Source organism: Hakea prostrata, chromosome 8 (genome assembly GCF_041222555.1).
Source record: "Hakea prostrata isolate BN-2017 chromosome 8, UWA_Hpros_2, whole genome shotgun sequence".
Lineage (NCBI taxonomy): Eukaryota > Viridiplantae > Streptophyta > Magnoliopsida > Proteales > Proteaceae > Hakea > Hakea prostrata.
This window is the reverse complement of record NC_142607.1, coordinates 4,440,963-4,464,726: the sequence shown is the minus strand read 5'-3', so window position 1 is coordinate 4,464,726 and position 23,764 is coordinate 4,440,963. Positions and strand designations below refer to the sequence as shown.

Sequence of the window (23,764 nt, the reverse complement as noted above, 5' to 3'; positions counted from 1 at the left end):
AAAACTTTTACCGAAATCTTGATCGACTGACGACTGAACTGCACATTTATTGCTCAGGACTAAAGGAAAAGAAAGGAAAAGGTCGATTTGTACTTTCCAACCTACCTGACGGTCAACATTCTGGTACTCTCCGTTCCATACTTTCTAGCTTTGGATGCCAGAATAAAGGTTGTCACAGTCCGATGGACAATATTCAGTCAAAGAAGCCCATCCCCTAAAGCAATTTCAAGATAATTCATTGAAAGCATAAAAAGTTCCTAACATCCTGATGGCAAGCATCCAAGTTGAAAGGGTTACAAAAGTCCTTTTTGCAGCCGACTGGTCCTGCCTCTTAACTCGTGGGTTTCAATTCTTAGAGTCTATATCCTCTACCCTCTTATAGTTGAGATCTCATTCCCCTTTATATTTTTCCATCCTACAATGGTGGTGAGACTTACTTTTTTTTTATTTGGTTGAATCAACCAACAAAGCTACTTGTCACAAATAACATCTTGTCATTACATCAAAACATATAATGTTTATTGGCTGACGTTTAACTGAAATGGTTGAATAATTAAAAGAAATGACACATTGAGGCAGAGATTACAAGTTAAACAAGCTAGCTCATACCGTGACTGAAGATGCAGGATAAGTTTATGACAAGTGAACGTATCAGCAAGGAAGAAGACTCTCTCTCACATCTTCCTTCCTAAATCTACCAAACTCAGGAACCTTGTGAACTGTCCAAGACCGTTTTCATCATCTTCACTTATCGTGGAGGGAGTAAAGACATGTGCATATATATGCCTTGTGTATCTTATTTGTCTACTGCAAATTTATATCATGATTTGGTCACCCAAGCCAGTTGACGTGAGATGAAACCACAATCAGCTTGTGATTCCCACTTTAATCTTTGCTTCTCAACGTTCTCATCATGTGAACCCAGATCACAAGGTTCTTGAGGTCTTAACCGTGAACCACAAGGATTCAACTTTAAAACTTTTTAGGTGAACCAAAATGATCTTCCACCACAGAAGAGCCAGCCCGAATTGTATCAAAGAGCAGAGGAACAATCACGGATATACATTGACTCAGATACCAGGCATATATACTTGAAAATACAGATCCATATCGCTTCTTTCTTTCTTTTTTCATCAAACAAATACAGTGGATGAACAATCAGATATCGTTAATTAACATTTAATAGTGTTTTGAAACTTGTGATCACACGATTACCACAAAAGAAAAAGAAACCTACGATCACACACGGATGATAAAACCACCTTTATCATCATCTTCAGTGAAATCCATACCATACAGTAGAGGCCATTGCTAACAAAGCAATGCTTGGGTGCCCTGAAACTGAATTCCTTAAACAGCTTGACTATGAGCAGGTGAAATAAGAAACTGCATGTTATAGAATCAGAAAAATAATTTAAACATTCAAGAAATCATTGAGGTTTTTGTGAATCATGGTTTCATGGGGAACATTATCAGTGTATCATCACAGATAAAATCCAGGCAAGTAAACCTCAATTGAATTTTTTTTTATTCTTTATCAAAGGGACCAACCCAAACTATAAGATACTCAAAATCGCTAATCTCCGCACATTTCGTTGATTGCTCTTCTGGGTTCAATAACACAACGGCAGAGCCACAATGTAAAACTTATTTCACAAAGAATGGGATACTGGTAAAATGATCCAAAGCTTTCGTTATTCTCAATTAAAATTTGCATAGCCGAACCCTAAAAGGTATAATATATGGATGTGAGAATTCAAAATGGTTGACTTACATTTACCAGATCAAGTTTCCAAAAACTCTTGACACTAGCAAATTCCTAATCTGAAAATGTTACCAATCAAAAAACTCCAACTCCAAATGGTTGCAAGAGTGCCCTTGGAGTAAGCAAAGCATGAACATGAATTTCAGCAACACCACAGCGTCATGGTGATCATGTAACAAAGCCTGCAACTAAACAATGTAAAGAGAAATGAGAAGGATAAACATAGCTGTGAAATCGTGCAACTTTAGAGTAGCACATAAACACAGAGAAATGAACGAAACAAACAGCTACCCAGTCCAGTCTTTACGTTTGTTCATACTGCATTTACTAACCACATAGAAATGCTTAGTGTCACTATGAAAATGACACCCAACAGTTGGTGACATGACTTTCCCCCCTAAAAGTGCTAACTTGCCTTTATTAAAACATCAAACCAAGAAACATCTTTTTTTTTGGGGGTAAAAAACCAAGAAACATCTACACAGTAGTTGAAACACACAACAATACTGGAATGATGTTAGGCCTTGGCCACACATCAGTGGAACAGGCTGCCACCTACAGCAGTTGAAACACACAACAATACTGGAATGATGATAGGCCTTGGTCACACATCAGTGGAACAGGCTGCGACGCACAGCAATTAAATCAAAACCAAAGCATCTCCCACACCATTAAAAAACTGTACTGTCAACCAGATTTTGATATTGAACTTGATCATACATTTGTTGATGAACTTTAGGAAACATTTTTCTGAAGCTTATCATGTATGCTGGTTGTGATTTTTTGTTTTAATAAATTGGTGACTTGCTACATAACACTTGCAGCAAAGCATGATATTGAATCAGCAAACTTTCTATTTGGTAAAACTTTTCCATTTGACTCCAGACAATCATACAATACTCATTGATGACATAATCCTCTGAAAAACCCAAGTTCCGACTGATCACAGTTACCACCCCAAAACTGTCAGATCATTCAAGGATACATGAAAATATCCTTCCTTGATCCCTACGACCTGGTACAATCAATTGCCTCAAACTACTACAGAAATCTGATAGTTCAAACACTCGACAAGATCTCCTCGAGAAATTAGAATCTCAGAAAACTTGACCTTCTTAAGAAAAGATGATATAAAAGACACAAAAAAATAAAAAATAAAGAATAATGTACAGCTAAAACAACTTGACAAATATTTCAAATATTTGGAGAATCTAGGTGAGATCTCGAAGATTTTAAAACTAAGAAAACTAGGATTGGAAGGTGCCTCTGACTTACGTATAATTCGCTGTACTTGGGTTGGATGTGAGGTGTCTATGAAATATGCATTGTGAACATTTCACAGTAGTTTAAGATTTCGGATAGAAACTTCAAGTCTTAATTATTTTATTTATCAATAAATATGCGTCTATGTTATGCGTGACCTGAATTCTTGTACCTTGTTTTGAAGATTGACCCACACTAACATACTTCGGTGGGGGACCAGACGCAATCCTGTAGGTCTTATTTGATACAATCAGTTTTAGTCTCTTTGAAGTAAAGATAGATTATGGGAGTGTGTAACTTGAGCTATTGATTGAGCCAGGCATGTATGATTTATCTGTGCCATTCAAATTCACCCCCAAAGGTGTCCCAATTCCAACAACAAAAGAAAGCCCCATACCTGAGTAACCAATTGATATGTATGTACCTCACATTCTATTGTGAAGTCATTCTAAGATTTGGGAATTTTCACCTTAGGGTTTTCGGTGAGAGTTTGTAACACCATTATGGGTGTCTTTGAGAGATCTCCATAATAATCTTCTTCCATACAGAGTGAAAGTTTTGTTTCTTTGCCCGTGGACGTAACACATCAAGTTGGTGTGTGAACCACGTTAAATTTCTACGTTGCTTTGATTTGTTTCTATTTCTATTCATGATTTCTATCCATAGATATATAATTATGTTGCTAGCAGTCAGCAAGGTGGAGAATAGGCAACTTCACTTTCAAGGTAATGTTCACTAACCAAGGATGCCAAAAAAAAAAAAAAAAAAACCCACACCCCAGAAAAACGTAAATATTAGAATAAGTTGATTGCCCAAAACACAGTTTTGGAGCCAAATATAGACACTTGACCACCAAAATATCAATCCGAAACAAAGAGAAAAAAATACAAACTTGCCAAGATCTCAAGATCTTGAGAAACTCGCTGGTCAAGACTGATGCTTAAGACAAGTTTTTGAACCCTGAAATATCTGCATAAGTACCCTCCAAATCAATTTTGTGTCCTATCAAAGATTTCTTGAAACCTTATCTATAACCAATCTAAGATCATAAACTTTATAAACATAACCAGTTAAGATTAGCAAAGCATCACTTCTACACTCCCAGCAATATACTTCACTGACTACAGCCTTATCCAAACTTCCATACCATAAGCACTTTAAAGTTCTGTAGTTGGTTTACGTGAAGTTTTCCTGAACCATGGTGGGTGAGAAATCTACAAGTAACTTAAATAAGTGTAACCAAGGTCGTTGGTTGAATCAAGGAATTAGTACCGTAGCTCATTGCCAATACTGCTCTACACACCATGAATAGCTTTAAAATACAGTTAAAACTAAACATCAACTGTTAAATGCACATTGGCAGCAGAAATTTACCTAAGTAGAAAACTCAGCAAACAAAAACTCGAATTAGGCTAGGTGATCAACTAAATGTAATTCTATGTAGATCCCATAATTCAACAAAACAAAAAATCATATGGGTAAGAGATTCAAAGTTAATCACCATGATCATCGGCCAGGCATCAAAGAAGGGTTGAGACCAAGAAGCATGTTATTCCCACCAGGAAGGTAAACAACATTGGGTGTCTTGGCCAAGGTAGCAGAAATCTCCCTGGAAGCCTCAATTTTTCTCAACTCAATCAACCCATTCCCAACAGCTGAAGTGGCTTCGGAGATCAATTTGGCGGCTTCACTCTCTCCTTCGGCCCTAATAATGGCAGCCCTTCTCTCCTGCTCAGCCTTGGCCACGACATACTTGGAGCGCTCGGCTTCTTGCTGGGCGACCTGCTTCTGCTCGACAGCCCTTGAAAATTCCGCACCATAAGATAGGTGGGTAATGGCGACGTCGTCGAGAAGGATGTTAAAATCCTTGGCACGGCGAATCAAGCTGTCACGAACTAGGGCAGAGACATGGGGACGCTCTGTGAGGAGCTGATCGGCATTGAATTGGGCAACGACAGCTTTGAGAACTTCATTGCCGATTGAAGGAAGGACCTTCTCGTCGTATTCAAGACCTAGGGTTTTGAAGATAGTAGGAAGACGAGGAACGTCAGGGCGAGCGAGGACACGGAGGGAGAGATGGACCATCTGAAGATCTTTGGTGCCGGAGATGGAGGAGTATTGGTGGGGATGAGTACGGATATCGAAGATGAAGGGCTTCTGCAGCCATGGAACCAAGAAATGTGTGCCTTCTCCAACCGTTTCGTCGAGAACTCCTTTGAATCGATCGAAAATTACTGCTCTTTGACCTCCATCGACTGTGTACATAGATGAATTCAGAACGGTTGCGCTCAGACCTAAGCCAAAAGCCGCTCTTGCTAGGTTCGTCAGGAGCGAAACTGCAGCTTGACTGCTACCCATTTTCTTCAACCTTCGATTAATCTCGAATTGAAAACCAAGACAGCGAAAGGTAAACTCGAATGTGCCTTGAATCTCGGACAGAAAAAGAGCACAGGAGTGTCTCTGTTCTTGAGGCTCTCACGTTCTATAAACTATGAACGGGCTTCACGAAGTTTTCTTGTTCTACAAGTGTCTTTTTTGTTTTTTCTTAGCCCAACTTCTTTTTCTGCACGTAACGGTAACCAGAACAGAAGCCCCTAAAACCCTAAACCCTACCGAATCCGGATCGCCTTCCATCAGGTCCATTTCCAAATTCCAACCCATCCATTTCCTGGTCCATTTTCCTCTGAATCAGTGACAAGTGTTTATTTATCAAAAAAAATGACAAGCGTTTATGAGTCGTATCAAAAGGCTAAGATAGATTTAGAAGATCCAAATTTTTTATTTAGTTTTAACTATTTGATGTATTGCCCATAAATGAAAAATAACAAAAAAAATTTAAGAGGGATGGACCCAAAGTGAAACCCTGTGGCTCTCCCTACATTCATGGTTAGGGAGCATTCATGTTCCCCAACAGGGTCGCTGATCAAGACTCAAATCCTTCTCAATCCAAATCACTTCGGCACTTTGCTGGGGAGAATAATATATTCTCTCATATAATGGTAGGACTCACTGTAGATCCCACTTACAGTTTATTTTATTAGTATTCATAGGTGGATTCCACCATTCATCTTGTAGTGGGGAAGGTTAATGTGACTGGGATGTCCGAGGTGATCCAGACTACTTATATGACTATTCTATCTAGTAGCTTCATGGCCAAGGGATGCAAGTGGGCATGAGTGCAATTCTCTACCTGTTAAACTCTTTGGATTCAACCAAAAAAAAAATTCATTCTCTACCTGCATGAAAAGAAAAAATTTTAATCCGCATGGACATATCTAATCTAAAAACAAGATTTTTTTTAAGCAAAGATGATTAACCCAAAAAACAAAGCAATGATTATAATGTCAAGTTTTATTTTAGTAAGCTACTCAAAAAAAACAAATATTCTATATTGGTTAATTTAAAAGAAGATGTTGGCTTCAATTACATTTAAAGAAAAAATTTATTGCCTATGTGGGTAGGGGAACCAGACTCAATGGGCACCCGCGCACACGAACTTGGTTCATTCTTCTACCCCATATTCATATTTGCATCCTTCTTTCTGTTGGGTAGGAATATGTAAACTAGGGCTACAACAAGGTTGGATTGGGTTGGACTTTAGCAACCCCAAGCTCCAACCCTTTATATTTAATCTAAGCACATTCTCGCCTTGACCCTAGTGTAGGACCAAGGATTATTAGTCTTGGCCCTAATTAGCCTTATCCCTAGTACTCTTTGGCCCTATCCCTAGCCCTGATTGACCCAATGCTTGGCTCTGGCCCTATCTTTGTCCTCGTTCAAATTCATTGAGATCAAGCATCAGGGAAAAAATTAGGATCATGATTAGGGCCAAAATCAAGGTCAAGGTTAGTGCAAAAAGGGACGGGTTGGGACAAGCCGGGCGGGTTAAAGAGTAATCCCAAGCCCGACCTTGGCCCTAGTCAGAACTAGAATATTTTGGCCCTAACCCGCCCTCAGGGCCCTATTCAAGCTCAGGGTGGGCTAGGGCGGGTCAGAGTCGTTAAGACCAAACTTGCACCCCTAATTGTAAACCCGATCACCATTCTGTTTAAAACATTCCATTCGTTGGGTTGTGAGTAAATGGGCTTGGCCCATATGTTACCATTGACATGATCGTTATTTGTTTTTATTATTCTTCTCTTTTATTTATTAAAACAATATAGTATGGGCTTGCGTTAGTGAAGCCCATGCCATTGTTAAATTAGCCCGTCATTAGGCTGAATTTACTGTACAAACCTCGGCCCAGAGGCCCATTTACTGGATTGGGTTGCTTTCAGAAGCCAGAACCATGTAAGGAATTTAGGATGCGGCTACTATGGGCCTGACCCATTGAAGAAAAGGAAGGATGTGTTCGTATTGCAGGCCCAAATGGACATCGATGCAACATGAATTGGGCCATATCGAATGTAAATTCCAAAATTTCATGACTTTCAAATCGGTATTCTTTTACCATATAAAGCCTACCAGGTATCGATATGATAGAGGCATAAAGCCCTTTAAGCGTTAATTTAGCAAGTACTAGAATAAAGAATTGTTGCAAGTAATATGTCGACATAATCAAAGATATGAATGATAATTCAATGACAATTGTAAGAACAACAGGGGAACAAAGTAGTGAATTCTTGATTACAATTTAGTTACATTAAGGATCGGTTTTAAGTCCATATTTATGTGCACTTATAATGAATAATTTACCCAAAGCATTCAATATGGGGTTTCATTGGTGTTTACTTTTTGTTGGTGAAAGGTATATGAGACACAAGTTGCGATTGGTACTAAGTTATAATCATAGAGAGCAACTTTAGAATCAAACAACTTTAAATTGGGTAGAACGAAAACATGATATCTAGTATATAACGTTGGAGGTAATTAGTTGAATGATGATGTGAAGGAGATTCCACAAAGCGTTTGTTTTAAGTATTAGGGTTCTATCATAAATAATAAAAGTGATATAGAAAATGATGTTTCCTAAAGAATAAAATAGGGCAGATGAAGTGTAGAGGTGCATTTAGTATCTTGTGTGATCAACAATGCTCCTTTGAAGCTCAAAGGAAAATTCTATAAAACCACCATAAGACTAGCTATAATGTGTAGTGTAGAGTATTTGAATGTTAAGAAGCATCACATTGATAAACTCAGTGTAGCACTAATGAGAAATTTAAGATAGATGAATGACAAAACTGAGAAGGATAAGATAAGAGATGAGCTACAGCTAGAGTAACACTTGTGGATGATAACAATAAAAGAAAGTTGATTGAGATGGCAATGCCCATTTTCAATGAAAGTCTTCAAATGCCCCCTAATAGGACCTTATGAAAAGTGGGACAAAGAATATAAATGCATAACTTAAATCTTTTTATGTATGACCTTAAATTGAGGTAATTGAAAGGCAAAGTAACCCATTTGATTGGGAAAAGAATATTGTTGCTGTTGTATTAGGTATTGATGATGTTGATGCATTTCTCTCAATACATCGATTACATCGATATAACATGTGAAACATTGATCCATTGGAAAAGTTGGACATAAAACACACAAAGTGCACCCACAATAATATCTATGAGAGAGAGAGAGAGAGAGAATTATATTCTATATGGAACATATCATTAGGGCAGACATTGTCATCTTTCATGTTGGTGGGACAATCATTTTGGAGTAGTTACTCTAATTAGCAGTACGTACTGCTTTTAATTGGTTTTGTAATAGTTGAGTCCTATTGAGAGAAGAAGATTAATGGTCTCATGGATGTTTTATAATCTTCTAATTATAAGTTGAAACTCAGTCCCACAATTTTCAGCTTTTTAATTGGTTCTGTAATAGTTGAGAGAAGAAGATTAATGGCCTCATGGATGTGTTATAATATTCTAGTAGTTAAGTTGAAACCCAGTCCCACAATTTCCAGCTTTAAAATTGGATCTATAATAGTGGAAAGAACAAGATTAATGGCCTCATGCATGTTTTATTTTCTTCTAGTTAGAAATTGAGAATCGGTCCCACAATTTCCTAACATACTTGATCTTTCAATTCATTGAAATCAACAATACAGAGCACACCAAGCATCACTTCCCTTCTGTAATCCATTGCATCTGTTCTGTGAATGTAAGTGGGACTATAGATGTCTAAGTTTTTCTCTTCTTTCAAGCCTACACCAGAACCACAACACTCCTCACAAGGTCTTACATGATTATGAAAAAGAAAGCAAAAAAGTGAGGAAAAAGGGATAAAGTAAACTGAAGCTCAACATAACATGGAAATGGCTATCTATCTATGTCTATGTCTATGTCTATGTCTATGTCTATCCATCTGTGTCTCTTTAGATGCTGTGGCCTCCTAAAAGAGCAAAACTAAAGTTAAAGCTGCAAATCACGTGAGCTTGGTCTTAACTTTAAAGGTTTTTGGACTTTAGGAACAGTACCTGCCAACCCAGTAGCCTTCTTTGCCAATGGACCCTGCTATTGATATGCCATTTATTTTATTTCACTAAAGCCAATGTTGCTGACACTTCACTAATTAACTCCACTCTCTTCTGACCTTAACAACTCACTAATTATGTCTAATCCCAGAAGGTCTCATGTGAAAAATCCTACATTCAAAAAGTGAAATCTATCTTATTCTCTAATCTGCAATTCTTTAGTTGCATCTTCTATCATATGAACTTGTGGAGCAGAGCAGCAAACTCAGAACTTGAACTCTTACTCATATTTCAAGACCAAACAACCCAGCCAACTTGCATTCTTCCATCTTTAGAGGGGGAAAAAAGGAAGAATTAAGAGGAAGGTAGGCAATTTTATTCTCTAGAGATTGCTCCTTTAACTACTTGTACCACTTCCTTAATTTCAATCAGAATCACAGGGTCCATTTAGTTAAAACCAGAAAAGCCTAACCTAAAGTAGATAGTGATATTACTTTAGGTGGTGATATTATTTGTGGGTCATCAATCAAATCACCCATCATGAAAGCTCTAAGTCTCTAACACAACCCGTTTATCGTTCTTGGTTGTTGAGCTTCCATTCTCCACCCATTAAGGTCTAATAGCCATTAGGCCAATTAACATTAGTGTTTTACTTTTGATGGAAGAGCTTTGTGTTCTTTGACTTCCCCCAGTCTCAGCAGAAGCAATCAGAATTTACAATCTAAAGTTGGAAACCTTCCAACTCACCTTGTTTAAGATTATTGAAATCACAAAAGATCCAAAACCAGAAAAGGTATAATCTCTTTTCGTTCTCCTTGGCCCATCCAGTTCACTTTTTCGGTATTCTACTTTCTCAATTGGGTACAATACGTAGTAGCATGCCAGCATCTCAATCATTTGCCCCAAAAAAAAACTTTACGGGGCCAGAGGAATCAATTTTTATTCAGTTTGCTTTTAATAATTTCTTTCTTTCTATATTTCAGCATTTCTGCGATTCTTTATCCGCCATTGAAGATTTGAAGTAAGGCCAGTGTAATTATACAAGTGGGCTACTCTCCAAATCTTCGTTACTGTCTTTTTATCTCGATGTACGATTAGCTTCCTTTAACTTTAAGCTTCCTTCTGCTCGTAAAGAGTACGTCATTCCTCTGAATTTTGCTTGATGGGAGCAATAATGGCTGTTTTTGCCTTTATATTCCCTCCTCCACTTCCCCTGTTTGTAACAGTCTCTGCAACTTTATAGTGTCCACTGGGAACTACTGTCCCTCCTCTGTCTTCTTCACCCCTGCTATCATGGGTCGTCCTTACTTTCCCATTTTGCTCTAGCTTCTCATGTTTCTGCTGGATTAATCTCGGTTTTCAGTTCAACTCCTGGTTGATCATTCTGTTTTGCTTTCATTTCTTCCACACCCTTTCTTCTCCATCTGTCTGTACCTGTTTTCTTTCACAACCCTACTGTCAAAATCGTAGTTTTCTCCATATTATTTTGTTTCCATCTCCCTAGAAGCTACAGTTTCTTCTGCATTATCTTTCACATAGCACCTAGGCATCAAAATGCCTCCTTCATACTTTCCTTTACGGTGGGAGAGCACAGGAGATCAATGGTGGTACGCCTCCCCAATCGATTGGGCTGCTGCAAATGGCCATTATGACCTGGTTCGTGAGCTTCTTCACCTAGACACCAACCAACTCATCAAGCTCACCTCTCTCAGGCGAATTCGCCGTCTTGAAACCGTTTGGGACGACGAAACCCAGTTCAAGCATGTTGCAAAGTGTCGTTCTGAGGTTGCTCGGAAGCTCTTTGTAGAATGTGAGAGCAAGAAAGGAAGCAACAACCTCATACGTGCAGGGTATGGAGGATGGCTTCTGTACACTGCTGCTTCCGCTGGGGATTTAGGGTTTGTCAAGGAATTGCTCGACAAGGATCCTCTGTTAGTATTTGGGGAAGGAGAGTTCGGTGTCACGGATATCTTTTATGCTGCTGCAAGGAGCAGAAATTCTGAGGTATTCAGGGTTCTGTTTGATTTTGCAGTTTCTCCAAGGTATTTGATGGGAAGTAGTGGAGAAACAGAGCGGCAGCCAGAGGAGGTCCCTGAGGTTTTTAGGTTGGAAATGGTGAATAGGGCTGTTCATGCTGCAGCTAGAGGAGGTAATTTGGAGATCCTCAGGGAGTTTCTTGCAGACTGTACTGATGTTTTGGCTTATAGAGATCTTCAAGGTTCTACAATCTTGCATGCTGCCTCTGGCAGGGGACAGGTTGAGGTGAGCCTTTTAGCCTTCAACTGCTTGCTTGCTTCATTTTTCTTTAGTTGATAACCTTAACGAATCTCCCTGAAGCAAAATTTTGTTCAGTGCAAATGTTTAGGTAAAGTGGTTATGTCTGCTTTGCCTTGTCTTATATTAAAGTTTAAGCAATCTGCATTTTATCACACTAGTCCGTTTTCTGTTGTTCCACTTGGGTTTTCCATTAACAGCTAATTTTAGATCCTAATCTGTTCAAAACACTGTTTTGTTGTATAGCTCAAAATTTGGATTTTTTTATCTTGAATCGGCCAAATAGGTGAATTTCAAAATTGTTCTAGTTAGCAACCAGGCTGTATGCGAGAGGGACAACTGAGGGGGTTATTCACAGGGAAAAGAGGCAGATACAGACATGAAATAAAATAAAACTGTGCAGAGACTCACGGGACCGCAGCAATTGTGGGCTGATGGAGCCAATCTATAGTAGTACCAGTATTGGGATCAGCCGTGACTGGTGTGCTGTTACTGTGCTTTGTGACCTTGGTTTGAAAGTTCACCTGTGCACTATGTTTCTAAGTGTAAAGAAAACTGAAATTCAGGAAGCATTTAGATCCTGACTCTCTTTAATCATATATATGGCCTTCTATCCTAGTTTTACATGAATTATGTTTACTGGTTATATGTGTTTAAATAAAAAAACAATGTGAATTTCATCCCTTAATATTGTTCACCTGTGGTTGTGGAAATGGTCAAAGATGAGATTTATGCAAGATCATGTTCAGTTGCCCTATGTTTCATTGAAGTATATGAGAAGATTTAGGGGTGTACTCAGTTAAATCAAACCCTGGTGGTGTTAGGTACCTGGAAACTTGATATTGGTATCTTTTCTTTTGTTTCCTTGGGACTCTTATCATATCATGTTAGGCCACATGCTAAATGGTAAGAAAGGTAGACAAGAGCATTGCCAATAACACTTATCTACTCCATAACATTCATATATTTATTTGTGATTCAGATGAAAACTCAGTGAAAAATAATCTTTTTAAGTTTCACTTCATCTGCCAATTTCCAGCTCTGGGGGATGAAGAACCAGAGACTTGCCAGTGAACTCGCCGGTATCTGTTCGTCTGGTATTGCCCAATTATTTAGATTATCTATTTGAATAGCTTGACCATATAAATTCAGAACTATTTCCATCTACTGAATTAATTAGGAAACAACAAGATGGGTGTTTGTTTCTATATACCATATACCAGTGGTTTCAATCTGTGTTGTTTGTTGAGTTTGGAAAATTTGTACATGCCATCTGATGGTTTTAAAGTTCCTAGACCTGCATGCTTTTGCTTGTCAGGTTTTTTTGTTTATAAGCTACTCATTAGTAAACAATCTCTCATCAAATATCAACTATATATACATTCTAGGATATTTATATCCAAACATTCCTGGAGATAGCTTCCTCAAAGCTCAGTATGAGGAACGATCGTGGCCATCTTACAGCTTCTTATTTTTACCACAAATCTCTCCTTTCCGACCGAAGTCTAATCACTGGTCTTCTGTGCAGGTAGTTAAGTATCTATTGGCATCCTTTGAAATCATCACCTCAACTGACAATCAAGGAAATACTGCATTGCATGTGGCAGCTTACAAAGGTCACCTAGATGTGTTAGAGGCTCTAATTTTAACATCCCCTTCGTCCAGCTCTTTGAAAAACAATGGGGGAGACACCTTCCTCCATATGGCTGTGGCTGGTTTCCGCACTCCAGGTTTCCGGAGGTTGGACAGACAGATTGAGCTCATGAAGCAGTTGATCTGTGGAAACATCTTAAGTATGCAAGATATCATTAATATCAGAAACAATGATGGAAGAACTGCTCTTCATTTGGCTGTTCTTGAGAATATACAATCTAATCTGGTGGAACTCCTAATGAGGATACCATCAATTGATTTAAACATACATGATGTTTATGGCATGACACCACTAGATCTCCTCAGACAGGGACCAAGTTCTGCAGTATCTGAATTATTGATTAAGAAGTTGATCTCTGCTGGGGGATTGTCCAATTGTCAGGACTATATGGCTAGAAGCGCAATTGTTTCACACTTAAAGATGCAAGGCATTGGAAGCAGTCCCGGAACTTCTTTTAAAATCTCTGATGCAGAGATATTGTTGTACACAGGCACTGATAATGCATCAGATGTTGGTGGTGATTCAGGAAGTGTATCATGCTCAAGTGAACGAAGTAATGCTGAATCAGTCGATGGGAAGCATGGCTCTTCTGAAAATAAAAGGTCCAGTTCTGTGAATTATGCAGCAAAGCGGCTGAAGATTCTCCTCCGATGGTCAAGTCAAAAAGAGAAGAAAACTGAAGATCTGAAGAAGTTGGGAGATGATGATTCAGTAGGATCATGTAAGAAACAAACCACTTTGGAAGACACTCCAACACCACTCAGGCAGAGATTCTCAAAGCCCTCCAGTCTTCCGAACAACAAAAGGGCTCTATCTGTCAGGAGTAACCTTCCAAGTTCATCCAGCAAGAAGAAGCTTGCTGTAGGACTAATCCATGGTGTTGTTCAGGCAATGCCACATTTGGCTGTTCCTACCCGATCATCTACTGGTTCTTTCTCAAACTCACCAATTCCTTCACCTTCTTCCTCAGGTAAACAAGAGGCTGTGCATACTGGAAATGGAAGTGCTGACACCTCTTGCTCTAAGAAGTCGCTAGTTAGTGATCCAGTGGTCATGAGCCAAAAACAAACCCCGGTAAAAAGGAGGTCGATGAACCAGTATTTCTGTTTCGGTGCTCAAAGCTTGTCCGTACATGACTCTGCTACAGGGCAACAATCAAACCAGGATTATAAGTGTTCACTTCTGTCAGTGGCTTGATTGAGTTGATCTTAAGCTGCGGTGGCAGTGGCTCCTACCATCAGAGGCTTCCTTGTATCATTTTATCAGGTTCACTGCACTCTTAAATGTACTATATCAGTAGAGATCTGCCAAAGTTACTTTATTCTCATCCACATAATATGGTTGTTTTCATGCATAGATATCTTGAAGTCTTGATGGATCTCCTGAGGCAGCCAAAACATCTAGTATGTCTGTAGTGTGAATCTTCCTTTTGTTATCTATTCTGTTATCTGAAATCCATATAGTATGTTTTTTAAAGTCAATTTTAGCACTTTTTTTCAATGCAAGATGAGAACTGAGCTTCTATATGAAATTGTTTCCCTTTGGAACTAACAAGTGCAACAGCAACAGCAACAGCAACAGCAAAGAGATGAATGTGAATTCAATATTCAATACAGACCAGAATAGAAGAGAAGAGAAGAGAAGATCATTCAGCAGTTCTACACTTTTGGGGGATCACCCACTGGTCCTTGCTTGCTTGAATCATTATCATTAGATCACAATAGGCTACATATAATCTCCTAACTCTAGAAATGCAAGTCAGCCCTGGAATAATGTGTGCCAAATGGTTTGAACTTGTGATGTGATAAACTCAAAATCTCAGATCTGGTGACTTGTATTGCTCAAGGTCCAAGTAACCCTGCCAAATGGCCTACCCCAGTATCCATCTAATTAGGCCTTGTTGAACTTGAACCCACATGGTTTGATCAATAAAAATATATAAAAAAATGTAAGAAATTACTCTCCAATCTAGTCCAGTCTAGTTTCTAGACTTAAGAACCACGCCAGCCATCAATACTTAGCTTCTTCTTTTTTTTTCCAATAAAATTTTCAAAATCTTGGGATACATAGTTGTGAAAGCTTTGTCGTGCTCTTAAAAAATCCAAGTGAAGCTTGGGAATCCCAATAAACGTTGACATTCTGAGAATGACCCCCATTGTTCTCGTTCTTGTGTGATTTTTAAAAGTTCTGAACAGAGGATCCGGACTGTGTCGAGTCTAGAGTCTCTAGACACAGGTCCAAATTTTCTATTTGTCATGTATAGGTGTTTCTTTTCTTCTTGGATTTACCAATGAGTGCTGATAAAACGGATCAAATATCCATACTTCTCAGTGAAGAGCTCGTGGATTTGACCTTTGTAGACAGTAATCTCCCTCCTAAAGATGTAGTTGAGGTGCACACAAGCTGGCTCAAATGAACATCAAATCGAAAAAAAAATAGTAAATAAATAAATATAAAAAATTAAAAATTAAAGATTGAATAATCTAGATGATCTCCACCCAGGCTGGCCGTTTTTCCATACCCATCCTCTGGTTGGGCTATCCTTGTACTACGGATAGGCCATCCTGTCTGGGTGGAGAGGATTTGAACGCGAGAAGAGATTTTCAATAAGTCCTAAGTGGACCCCACCTCTATTGTATGGTGAAAAAATACGAGAAATCATAAACCTCAGGTAGAGAACCCAGACTTGTTTTTCATATTCAAAAATATCCATATAGTTGAAAAATCAGCAGTATAATACAGGAGACATTATGAGCACAAAATAGGATCAGCTCGAGATTCTCAAAATCTAAAACAAACCAATTAAACCCCCTAGGTAGAGATTCTTTGACACTGCACAATTATTGAATCTTAATTATAGCCCTCTTTTAATTGTATGCACAAGTTGAGAACCCAGTCAACCCTTCATCTTCTATTCCATTCCTAGTTGCACTTAATTTCCAATACAACTACAGCAACTGTATGAATAATACATATATAACTCTCTAGCTCTGTCTGTCATCTTCCCAGTGGAGTAGCTTAAGCTGGAAGAATCTTATTAATTACTTTCTCTCTTCCTTCATCGTACTTAAATCTTATTATTGCTTCATCTTTAAATCTTATTTTTGCTTACATAGTTTTACCATCATGATGACCTTAGCATTTGAATTATAAGTACGTAAAACGTACGTATCAATCAATTTCTCTCTAATAATCTAATAGTGGATGAAGTTTCATGACGATGGAAGTTTTCGGAGATTCTGCAAGAGGGAGAAGAAGACATTCATGTAATTACAGAGCTTTCGCCATCAGATACTCTCATTCACACTCCACAATACGACTAGTTGCAGAGCAAACGCTTTAAAAAAAAAAAAAGTGTTGAAAATCAATCACACAGGAATCTTCAAAGTTAGAGACTCTGAAAATCTGCTGGCGATTTCGATTATGGAATATGATACCGGTTTGACTTTTCCTCTTTCTTAGAAAATCATCTGCAAGTTTAATTTACTATTAAAATGCGGTTTTTGAGTCCTAAATAGACGCTAAGGTCTTCGATTTGTTAGCTCTTATCCTTCTCGATGATGATGATGATGATCTAAGAGGAATCGGCTGGAATTTTGTGATTAACATGAATAATTAAACTGGGTTTGACTCTAAATTTAATGGTGATTAATTAATTAATTAATTAATAGAAGTTTTCGTCTTGTTTAGGTAGGGATGGTGATCGTCTCACTTTAGAAAGAAAAAAAAAAAAAAGAACGGTTTTCTGGCGTCAGCAGAAGACGTGTTTACCACCAAAGCCTGCAAAGAATTTTGGACGGCGCAATTTCTAAGTCAAAGCATTCAGAGGTGGTGGCTGAGTGATTATAAGCTCACTCTGACACAGTTTGATAGTCTCCATGTCTCAAGTTTCCGTTTTAAGTTTGAACTCGACAGTATGAATATTGCGTGGGGATACGCAAAGAGGTCTACATCCTCTAATTCTCATGCTCTGCAATTCCCTGTAATTTGCATTTAGGATTGTGACATGTTTCATAATTCTCTGTAATTCTCATTGCGTGGACAGGGAGGTGCAAGAGGCCTACATCATCTACAATTCTCACACTCTACAATTTCCAGTCATTTGTATTTAGGTTTGTAACACATATGACAGTTCAATTAAAACTGGTACGAGGTCGCTACTACTGCATCTCCATTTTTGTGTGTTGAATCGATCCATACAGCAAGTCTAGATCAGGAAAAAATTGTCTAACCAAGCAGCACAGGGAAGTATACCAATGCGATATGGTAGAAAAGTTTCATATGTATAGAAATGATAGTAAATTGAAGAAAATAAAATTAACTTATATATAAGAAGCCTTGTGTTTGAAAGAGGAGGCAATTTTTATGATTAAGGTAGAGATTTCTTGAAAAACAGAAAGAGTTGGAAAGTGTACTAATGACAATCATTTAAAGAGATTGGATCAATTTAGATCTTTTATTAAAGGTATGAAGAGAAAGAGTGCCTGAGTCTCCTTAATCATTTTTTTTATAAGAAAACGTGTGGAACAACCAACAGTGCATTTGACTTCAATTTAAAAACAATCCCATCTTTTTTTTTTATGTTGTTTGTGAGATCCCTCTAAAGGTCTTGACTCTAAGTCCTCAAACCCATCATTGAAGATTATTTGAGTAAATATTTCCTTAAATTATTTGCAATGACTGTAACAATTCTTCACCTAATGAGATTTTTACTTCTTTTTTATTTTAGTCTTTTGACAATAGTCATAGTTTTTCTCCAGTTTTCATGTATTGAGATTTTTTTCAAGTCATCTTTTGACAATAGTAGTGATTTTTTCTCTAATGTAAACTTTTTTTACATAAGCTCCTGTGTTCGGTTATTGCTCTTCTTCGTGGTTGTGCATTTGTCATGAACAAGAAATTATATTCATATTGAATAAAACCTTATTTTATTTTTAATTGATCCAAGTGGGTGGGAGTGGAGGAGAAGATTCAAAAGACGCAAAAAAATATTAAGAAGAAGATTCAAAAGAGGATGGCTGTCCCTATAACCCCACCCACTTACTCACTTTTGCCAAAGTTGATCATTCAAAGCCCACAAACAAACATAAACACTACACATTCACATTTGCACATTTGCAAATTGGCAAAGCCATTAAAATTACATGATAACTACATCTCCTTAATTTAGACTTGGCTACGCAGCTGTGCAACTGCCGTCTTCTTTCGTTGTTTTGAAATTTCTTTGTTCCTTCCTTGTGGGGGTGTCTTGGCGTCTCCTATTTTGACTTTCTTAATCCACTTTTCTTTAATTATTATTATTATTATTGTTTAAATATCATAATCTTATGACTTATGATATGAATTGTCACAATTAAAATTTGGGTGGACACAGCACCAAAGAAAATAGAGAGAGAATCCTTAATTTGTCTGAGTTCAGATACATATGTTAATCATGTTTACCAATATTAATATCTATCAAGTCTTTTAAACACCATTTCACCAATACAATATACCATCTTTTACCGACATCATTACCTCAAAGGATCTTCACTTCACTGTTCTTCTTCTATAAAGTTCTAATCATTCAAGTACACATTTTTCTTCATAGTTGAAGTCAAACTTTGCTAGTTTGTCACTATTCTCTTTTAGAGATGAGAAAAAAAATGAAATAGCTCTAGAAAACTGAAGAATTTCATAGACATGGACATTCACTAACAAAGTTAAGAAGAAAACAAAGATGGAGAATTTCAAACAACCCACTTAAAACAATTGCTGTTAGAAAATTTATTTTTTCTCCTATGACAAGTCATGGGGTCTATCTTTATCTTATTTTCTTCACACAAAGTACGGATTTATTTGTTCAATTTCAATTCACACTTTAGCACGGAAAAACTATCCATCTTAATAGATATTATTTTCATTTTTTTCCCTATAGTTCTGCCAATGTTTGGCCCAAGACTATTTAGGTAATTGGAATTGAGAAAAAGAAATTTTAAAGACGACTCAAGGGAGCAATTGTAATGATGTGTAGCAACGAAACAATATATTTTATTTTCTACAAAGAAAAGAGAAATAGACACAGAGATGCTAGCACGAAGTAAATACTAATACGGTGAAAACAAGTAAAAGTCGTTAAGAAAAAAGGAAGAAGTGTGAGTGGATTAGGGTTAGTATAAGAAAATTTGAGTTTATCATCATTATGTTTCATGAAGATTTCAAATGAGAATGATATTTCTTATCACCATAATCCACTATAGCTATATGGACGGTTGTACATCAGTTAAAAAAAAAATGGTAACCATACAAGTTTTGTAAAAACTAAGAAAATACAAAATCAAATTGCTTGTCTATTGACCAACAAAATTGAAAACCATACCAAGAGTAATTAACATCTATATGTCAAAACTAGTTGATTGCTAAATGGCAAATCATAGAAAACAAATGGATTTCTGTAATTAGGGGACACCAATCAGATGTATTAAATCATACTACCTTGTTTAATCAAACATTAGATTAGGTTTATGTTTAATTATGTGAAAATATAATGTTACGTGCAAGCAAACACACAAGTAACAATCAAAATTTTCAAAAAAAAGACTTAGAGCTTACTTCTTTAATAAACAAGAAACCAATAAATTTCATTTTGATCCGTATTTTATTGACTCTTATCAACTTTTTGTTGTATTTTTCCCATAATAATAAAAAAAAAACTTCCATTTAATTGGATCTATACTGGCTTTGTTTATTTTAGGAAAGGGTTAATAGCCCCTTGCCGGATGTTGGATCCAAGTTATTAATAGGCCTTTTAACTTTGATTTAATATCCAACCTGGCTTTTGTGTCCCGGTTCATTTGGCCATTCATAATCACTTTCCAGTTTCTCCGCAAAGATAAGAAATCAAGTTAATTGAACGTTTTGCTTTTTCCCCCCCCTGGACGGCTTTGTAGATTTAGTTTAGCTATATTTTTCAATCCAACCTCTTTTGCCGGTTCATTTGGATTCATTTTTCCAGTTTTAAGATAAGTAATTGAATTGCTTGGACGTAGACTTTGAGAAACATGTTGTGTTTTTTAAGAGTTTAAGATATTGATCATTGAGTTTGAATAATTGAATTTGAATCAGTTTAAATATTGAATAGTCGTTGTTAACAGATATAAATAGTGAAACATTATAGATTCCATCTTAATGAATAATGGTTGATGCTGAGTTTTGCCCAATGTGAATGTGACCACATACCTGTCAAGATGAATTAATGGAAGAATTCTCAAATATTAATTAGAGAAATGGGTTTTTTAGGGGGTTAGGTTTGATATTTGTAATGGTTAGAGGTAAATTTAATTGATATCATATGGATATGGTACAAATAGAGTTTGGTTTTTTGTCTGTCAAGGTAGAGAGGTCTGTTGTTCTCCTCACACCTCTCCACCACATTTCTAAATAACAAAAAAATAAAACAGATGTGGGACTCACAGTGTGTCACGTGTGCTCCACCATATTGTGTAATAAAGACATGTAAAGGGAGCACGGACTTGTACCCTGACGGATAGAATATCTGGACTCGATATCAATTACATACTAAATTGACACTTTAATTTGAGTTGAAAGACACAGTGGGGACTGGGGACTGAAAGGAAAACGTGTGGCCGACATAACACCCAATTACGTAGATGTCACTTAACTTCGTTCTTACCTGACCAATCAGCACTAGAATTCCCCTCTTAGTTAGATAAAGACACTTACGTTTGCTCTTAGTTGACAAAGATGACACTTGCCTCTCCTCTATTAAAAATTTCAATTAAAATATATTTTATATTTTTTGTAAATCCCAAGTTATCTTTGACTAGAAAATATTTTTAAGTAAATCTTAAATTATCCTCAATTGTCATAGTAGTTAAAACTCTAAATTATTTTTAATTAATTTAATTATTAAAACATCAAAATACCTATAACATGTATGTTTCATAAAAAGAAGAATCTTTTACATGAGCCACCTTCGTTTTCATTGGAAACAACTCCAATATCAAAGTCTTACAAATACCTCCTCCACCTCTAACACTATTACCTAGGACTATTAAAATTCAAATTAGAATTTTAATATAATCATCAATGAATACTATTCTACCAAAAAATGTTAATTGAATATCAAAATTTTCTATTAATAATAAACTTAGATTTTCCAACAATTAAGTCTCCCCTTTTCTTTTTTTTACAATCAACTAAGTCGTCCTCTTAAACTCTTAGATGTTGAGAGATCTTCGTTTGAAGGGATTCAAGGTAAACATCGAGATTCAACAAATAATTGAAATTTCATTTCCTGATATGTTAAAAAGTTATTCTGTCAAATTATGATCAATGAACCAGATTATATCTGACTAGATATTCAAATTAATATTCCAAAAGGTAGAACCAAATGCTTCTAGGGCTACCTGAGGAGCTTGGTTAGCTACGACACCAATGCATTTCTTCAAAGGTGTTACAAGAAATGCTTACTAATAAATTCGATCATATTAGAGTTGGGTAATTGGGACTAGAATCATTCGAGGAATAATACCTATTTCTCCAACTTTACACCTCAGAACACGCTTTCTCTCCGTGTGTCACATTTTCTTATCCCAAAATGGCTCAATTAGGTGATTTGGTATTCCTCCAACAATGCAGTAAATAGGGCCAAGCTTGCCCATTTTACCTTCATTGATATTGAATTATTGAATAAACACAAGATTTCTTCCAATTTATATGGTATCCCAACTTGGAAGAATAGTGATTTTTTTCTTCTTTTAAGAATAAAAATTGGATGAAAAATAAAGGGAATCTTCCCATTAATTTTGCTTTCCTTGTATGTTTGGCCCCTAACTTCTATGACCTATTATTAACTATAAACAATATACCTATTTGTCTCAAAATAAATCAATGTGCTGTCATATTCCTGATTACCCTTTTTTGGCAGAATCATATTATTGATGACTGGAGCTACATTTGGAAATCAAGAAATTAAAAAAGCAAGACAAAATTTGAAAACAAAAAAAATCTAAAAATAAAGTATAGTAACAAGTGCATCGTTTTTTTGCGTAAATGTAGTAGTTGTATATTTATGAACATCAATATCAAGTGTTATCAAATGACCATGGTAGGGCATAGTAGAATAACAACGGAGTCCATAGATGAGATCATAAGACAGAAATTGTCAGACTTGGCAACCATAAAAGTGTGAAGTGTGAAGTGTGAACCACACATGTACAACAATTGTCAAAAGTTCTTATTACAAAATTTCAAATGATTCTTATAATTCAACTCGACCATAAGCCAAGAAACTGAGAGATCAAACAAACAACTACGAAAATTTGAGCAGTGTGGATAAATATTATCCATTGTGCCTAAAGTTTCAAACTTAAAAGTAACAAAAGAAGTTGAAATCTCATCTCCCCTCAACTTCAACTACCCTAAACTAACTTTTGTACTTCTTAATGTAAGGTACTCTCTTAGCTTTTTTTTGTTTTCTCAACTTCTATTTTTCCTCGGTCAACTTACTTACACCATGTGGCTCATACTATAAAGACAAAGATCTTGAGGTTATCAATATAGGACTATCTTCTTATCATTCATCTTCATGTATAGACAAGAGAAATTAACTACGTGCATCCAAATAGATGATCAAGCATATCAACTTCAATATATTTCTAATAATGCTAGAGAAACCTACTCTGATAGCCTGTTGATTTTTTTTTTTTTTTAATTCATGCTAATTAGGCTGTTGTAAATATTTGTTTAAAGAAATAAAAAATACTATGCCAACTCTAATGTACTTTCCTTCCAAAAAATTTCGACCATAAAAAAAGGATTCTGATACCATATATTTATATAATGAGGAAATTTACAAGAAAAACAAGTAAAATGAAACAAAATATATGTATTGCATATCTGTCTTTCAAATTTTTTTATTTTACAAGGCGGCGAGAAAAAAAATTCTATTGCAATTTATATTAATAATATTTTAATTTTAATAAAATATTTTAATATTAAGATGCATTGTTTTATTTTTAAGAAGCATTATAATTATTGAGATGCAGTGTGCAGATGAATCCATACAGCACATCAATTCTTTCAAAAAAAACTACACCACATCAGTGGGTTTTTCAGAAAAGTTATCTTTTGCATCCATGTTTTCAGAACAATTAAGATAAATTATGACACAAAAACGGCAAAAAGATAAAAATAATAAAAGAGTCGTTTCAGAGGAAACTTCAGATTTTTCAAATTTTGCCAGCTTTTTTTTTTTTTGGTTCCAAATTTTTTCTACCTAGGAAAGGCAAGTCTGAAGTCAAAGAGCAAAAGGGGATTTCTACACTCCAATCAGACAATAGCAAACACTCTGCACAGCTGGAACAACTTTAAATACAGGACTTCCCTTCTTCTC

General features: G+C 36.4%; 1 protein-coding gene and 1 pseudogene across 3 annotated transcripts; one reads left to right on the top strand and one right to left on the bottom strand.

Moving 5' to 3' along the window:
- Positions 1 to 796: 796 nt before the first annotated feature.
- Positions 797 to 5,583, bottom strand: LOC149006404 (prohibitin-3, mitochondrial pseudogene; annotated as a pseudogene). 2 transcript variants are annotated; one of them, XR_016175300.1, is made up of 2 exons: positions 4,530 to 5,583; positions 797 to 1,947 (listed from the first exon to the last, which is right to left on the bottom strand). The product of XR_016175300.1 is annotated as a prohibitin-3, mitochondrial pseudogene, transcript variant X2 (transcript). The 2 variants fall into 2 exon arrangements; XR_016175299.1 differs by having other exon boundaries at positions 798 to 1,953.
- A 4,793-nt stretch (positions 5,584 to 10,376) lies between these two features.
- Positions 10,377 to 15,371, top strand: LOC149006403 (uncharacterized). The gene is made up of 2 exons (XM_089166472.1): positions 10,377 to 11,702; positions 13,243 to 15,371. Exons 1-2 carry the CDS (start codon positions 10,995 to 10,997, stop codon positions 14,563 to 14,565), a joined length of 2,031 nt encoding a protein of 676 aa, XP_089022598.1. The 5' UTR covers positions 10,377 to 10,994; the 3' UTR covers positions 14,566 to 15,371.
- The last annotated feature ends 8,393 nt before the right edge of the window (positions 15,372 to 23,764 follow it).